General features: G+C 48.1%; 1 protein-coding gene and 1 pseudogene across 2 annotated transcripts in view; both read right to left on the reverse strand.

Annotated features, from left to right (window-relative positions):
* LOC147469296 (tubulin alpha chain pseudogene) overlaps positions 1-1,036 on the reverse strand; it is a 1,329-nt pseudogene extending 293 nt beyond the window's left edge. The window contains exons 1-2 of the transcript XR_015192053.1: positions 833-1,036; positions 175-327 (exon numbers count right to left, since the gene is read on the reverse strand). The product of XR_015192053.1 is annotated as a tubulin alpha chain pseudogene (transcript). The remainder of the gene's footprint in view (positions 1-174; positions 328-832) is intronic.
* A 947-nt stretch (positions 1,037-1,983) lies between these two features.
* The window catches only part of LOC122259800 (tubulin alpha-1 chain), a 13,127-nt gene continuing 10,110 nt past the window's right edge, over positions 1,984-5,000 (reverse strand). Inside the window, exons 4-5 of the mRNA XM_086549201.1 lie at positions 3,208-3,344; positions 1,984-2,235 (exon numbers count right to left, since the gene is read on the reverse strand). Of these exons, the coding sequence (XP_086405327.1) occupies positions 1,984-2,235; positions 3,208-3,344 (389 nt within the window). The remainder of the gene's footprint in view (positions 2,236-3,207; positions 3,345-5,000) is intronic.

Raw genomic sequence — 5,000 nt, forward strand, 5'->3', positions numbered from 1 at the left:
GTATCGTATAGGATATAGCCCTAACTAATCTATTTTGCAAATATTTGTTTTTTATTGATTAGAGGTATACTTAACTCACTTTTCTTTAAAGATGTTTAAAGATTAACCAAAAAAAAATCACAACAATAACCTAGAAAGATACAACAACGAAACCAAGCCCACCAAACCGCATACCTTGAATCCTGTAGGACACCAGTCCACAAACTGGATGGTCCTCTTGGTCTTGATGGCGGCAATGGCAGCGTTCACGTCCTTTGGCACAACATCACCTCGGTACAGGAGACAGCAGGCCATGTACTTGCCGTGGCGTGGGTCGCATTTCACCATCTAGGAAGAGGAACGAATGAAGCTCTTTGTTTTGTTTTCATCAGCTGTGAATGACGGAGAGATGGCGATTGCTTTACGTAAGTTATGGGAGAAGGGTTTCGTGGTTAGTCCGTTGGAGGGAATAGAATGCTGCTCCTTTCTATCCTTTTTATTGTTACTATTTTATTATTATTTTTATTATTACTTTTTTGAATAAAGGAAACTTTACTAAACGGTTGAAGGGCTTCCATGCATTTGTGCTGACAGGTGAGTGAGGATATTTACCATCCACTCCCTCTCCTTCTCCTTCTCCTTCCCCCTTCCAAATACCAATCTCACATTTTCTTTCCGCACCCAATCCCCTCACCCCCCGCCCTCCGCCCCTCCTCCTCCCTCACCCCACCACCCTACACCCTTCTCCCTCCCTCACCCCACCACCCTCCGCCCCTCCTCCTCCCTCACCCCACCACCCTACACCCTTCTCCCTCCCTCACCCCACCACCCTCCGCCCCTCCCCCTCCCTCACCTGATTAGCAGGCTCGAAGCAAGCGTTGGTGATCTCGGCGACGGAGAGCTGCTCATGGTAGGCCTTCTCGGCGGAGATCACAGGGGCGTAGGTGACCAGGGGGAAGTGGATCCTGGGGTAGGGCACCAGATTGGTCTGGAACTCCGTCAGGTCCACGTTAAGGGCGCCGTCGAACCTGTGCAAGGGGCGGGCGTGTGAGCAGAGTGGATTTCCTGGAGGAGGTTAGGTGTTTGGTCTTCGTTTGTACTGTTTGTTGATGTGTCTGTGTTTGTGTGTGTTTGTTTGTGTGTGTGTGTGTGTTGTGTGTGTGTGTGTGTGTGTGTTTGTGTGAGTATGTTTGTGTGTGTGACGTTGTGTTTTTGTGTTATGAGCTTATTTTTATATTGTTGTATTTGCCTTACATATATGAAATTCTTTTTTATATGATTATTTTTTTTTTTTTTTTATAAATTGTGTATAGCAAAACACAATGAGAAAAAAATAAGAGCAATGCGTAATTCAAACCTTTTCATTGAAATCTCAATATACTATCATTCTCAGCAATTAAAAAGTAAAATAGCGGGAATACGTTTTAGAAATAAGAAAATGAAAGGTTGTTGAGTATGAGTATAATGTAACAGATAGTATGTGGAAATTATTGAAGTGGAAACGGTTTTAAGAATAAGTAAAACATAAGTGAAATATTAAGAATAAAGTTAAAGAATGATTAGAAAGAGATGAAGGAGAAACAATTGAGAAAAAGGTAGGAGAGATCCAGATCAATATAGCAAGCAAGAGAAAGTCTATCCGACAAACAGGGAAGAATTCGCTGCCATATTGTAGAAGAAACGACGAAAAGAAAAAAAAGGGGAAGGAAAGTGAAGGAAAAAAAAAACAGGGAAACCGGGTAGGGAAGAAAAGATCTGATTAGAATGGAACGGAACATCCCGACCAGTTATGTTATCAGCCACCTTTGGAGGAATGGAAGGCTGCGGTGGATATGTAGGACAACCGATCTGGACCAATTCAGTCGGTTTCAGCGTTGGTTGGTTAGGTTGGCGGGTCTGGTTCGATGGTCCAGGTTGCCATGCAGGCAGATACAGATGTTCGCCGTTAGATGGCTTTCTTGGTTGTCGCTCGCGCTGACGCCAATGAGTAGGGCGCGGGCAAGTCTAGGTTGGTTTCACTCCTATTTGTAAGTCGGGATGTTGCTCGTTAGGTGTGGTTGTCTGGTTTTGTGTTGTTGTGGTAGTGGTGGGTCGTTCAGGATAGAGTTGTAGGGCCTCCACGGTCGGCGGGGTGGGCGACCTAGGGTGTATGCGTTGTGGAAGGGGGTGAGAGATTTGATCAGTTAATGAATGTCCGTGGGGTCCAGGTTGTGGGTACTGTTTGGGTTCGTCTTTATGTGGAAGGGGTGTTTCTTCCTGCTTAATGAATATTATCTTATGGGAACAAAACTACACTAAAAGGTGTAAGAGGGAAGAGGAAAAAGAAAGAAGTGTTATATATGTAAAGCGATTGAAATCTATAAATGAAAGAACAATTACGGTAAATAATATTAATATTGCAGTTGATTTCATGCATCTATTTCTAGTAGAATCAATTCCCTTGCCTAGCATTTGGTGTAAATATCTTGGACTAAAATAAGAAAATGAAATTGATTACGTGGCCTCAAATTGAGCAATGGCGTGTCCATTTCACGTCAAATTCCCAGAATTAATCTTGGTCCACCTCCTAACCCTCCTTTCCTCACACCTCCATCTTCTAAACCCATCCTCCTATCCCCTCCTTACTTTACCCTTCCTTCCCTCTCCTTCATCCCCTACCCTCCTCCCTATCCTTTCCTTCCTGTCCCTTTTCTCTCCTCCTACTATCCATCCCTCTTCCCCTACCCTCCCTTCCCCTTCGTTCCCTCTCCCTATTCCCCCTCCCCCCTCCTCCTATACCCTTCCTTCCTTTTCACCCTTCCTTTACCCTCCTCCCTACCCCTTCCTTCCTCTCCCCTTTCCCTTCTTCCTCTATCCTTCCTCCCTCCTCCCTCCATCCTTCTAACTCACTCTACCCCTTCCCTCCACCCCTTCCCCTCCCCTTTCCCTCCTCCCTCTATCCCTCCTCCCTCCATCCTTCTAACTCACTCTACCCCTTCCCTCCACCTCTTCCTCTCCCCTTTCCCTCCTCCCTCTATCTCTCTTCCCTCCACTCCTTCCCCTCCCCTTTCCCCGCCCTCCACCCCTAACCCTCCCCTTTCCCTCTCGCCTTCCTTCATTCCTTCCCCTCCCCTTTCCCCGCCCTCCACCCCTTACCCTCGCCTTTCCCTCCTTCCCTCCCTCTCGCCTTCCTTTCCTCCTTCCTTCCCTCCCTCCCTCCCTCCCTCCTCCCTCCCTCCCCCACCTTACCTGAGGTGCAGGGTAGATGGCGAACTCCAGCTTGCTCTTCTTACCGTAGTCGACCGAGAGCCTCTCCATGAGCAGGGAGGTGAAGCCAGAACCGGTACCGCCGCCGAAGGAGTGGAAGATCAGGAACCCTTGGAGGCCTGTGAGGCATGAGGAGGCAAGGGCGTGAGTGGGTGTGTGCGTAGGAGGGAGTGGGTGGATTGTGGAAAGGGCTCGTGAGTGGGGTTTTATTGATGTAATTGGGAGGCTGCTAGTGAGTTGGAAGGGTATGGGGAGATGGGAGAGAAAGGAGAAGGACTGTGGCGTGGATGTGTGAGTGGAAATGGGGCTGGGAGTGAATTTGTTGTGGAAAGGGGTAGGTAGGGAGGAGAGGGCCTGTCGTGGAGTGAGTGAGTGTGTGGGTAGGGGAGAGGGAGGGAGGGAAGGAGAGGGAGAGGAAGAGAGCGAGAGAGAAAGAGAGAGAGAGAGAGAGAGAGAGAGAGTGAAAGTAAGGGTGGAGGGAAGGAGAGAGAGAGAGAGAGGGTGGAGAGAGGGAGGGAGAGAGGGTGTATGGGATTGATGGAGGGAGAGAAAGAAAGAGAGAGAGGGAGAAGGAAAAGGAAACATAAAGGGAGAAGAGAGAATGGGTGTCAGAAGATATGTGAGTCAGGAATCAGAAATAAGGGTTCACAAATTATGAGTTAGGTAGTGATGAATTTTTAAAAAGGTGATTCATAAACCCGAACGAGAGAGACTCGAGTTGTGAGTCACAAATCATGAGTCATGGGTAATGTGTCATGAGTAAGAGCGAAGCGAGGATCGAATCTACCAAGGGAACTGCAACACCGGAAGAGGATCGAAAGGGGCTTAATTGCAGAAAATTGCAAAGGGAAACGAAATAAATGCAAGGGCCGGTTGATTGGTCGGAGAACGCCCTTGTGTTTACGAGTTATTAAGAAAACCACTCTGGGAATTCCGGCGTTTCTGGAAAATTAGGTTATAGGACGGAGAAACATTAGCGTGTGATAAATTTGAGACGGAGAGAGGGGGAAGGAGAGAGACAGAGACAGAGACAGACGGAGAGATAGAGAGAGGGGGAAGGAGAGATAGAGAGAGGGGGAAGGAGAGATAGAGAGAGAAGGGGAAGGAGAGAGACAGAGACAGACGGAGAGATAGAGAGAGGGGGGAAGGAAAAGAGATCAGAGTTCAGAGACAGGACGGATGACAGAGAGAGAGAAGAGGGGGGTTTGAGGTATCGGTTTTTGTGATGAAGATGTCACTTTATTCTGGATGATGACGGTGGGGTAATGTGGGGAGCTGTGGGATGAAGAGATGAGAGAGATTCGGAATGAGAGGGGGAGGAAGGATGAGAGGAGAAAGAAGAGAGAGACAGAGATCAGAGTGGTGTGAGAGAGAGAGAGGCGGGGGGGGGGGGATCATGGAGAGAGATTAGGATAGATTAGAGGGGGGGAGAGGGGGAAGAAAGTGTTAGAGAGAGGGGGAGGGAGAGACGAGATACATAGAGGGGGAGGAAAGGGAAGGAGAGATAGAGAGAGGGGGAGGAGAGATAGAGAGAGGGGGAAGGAGAGATAGAGACGAAGAGGGGAGAGGTAGTGAGATGAGAGAGGGCGGAAGGAGGTGAGGCGAGATGAGAGGAAGAGGGGGGGGGGGGAGGGAGAGATTAATAAATGGGGTGATGTAGAGAGAAAGAAAGAAAGATAAAGAGAGAGAGAGAGAAAATGGGGGAGGGGAGAAGTTAGGAAGAATAGACGGAGAGGAGAAAAATTCAGACAGAGATAGAGACAGATAAACAGACG

This window comes from Penaeus japonicus, unplaced genomic scaffold, assembly GCF_977035675.1.
Source record: "Penaeus japonicus unplaced genomic scaffold, GWHDUDI00000001_assembly GWHDUDI00000022, whole genome shotgun sequence".
NCBI classification, from domain to species: Eukaryota; Metazoa; Arthropoda; class Malacostraca; order Decapoda; family Penaeidae; genus Penaeus; species Penaeus japonicus.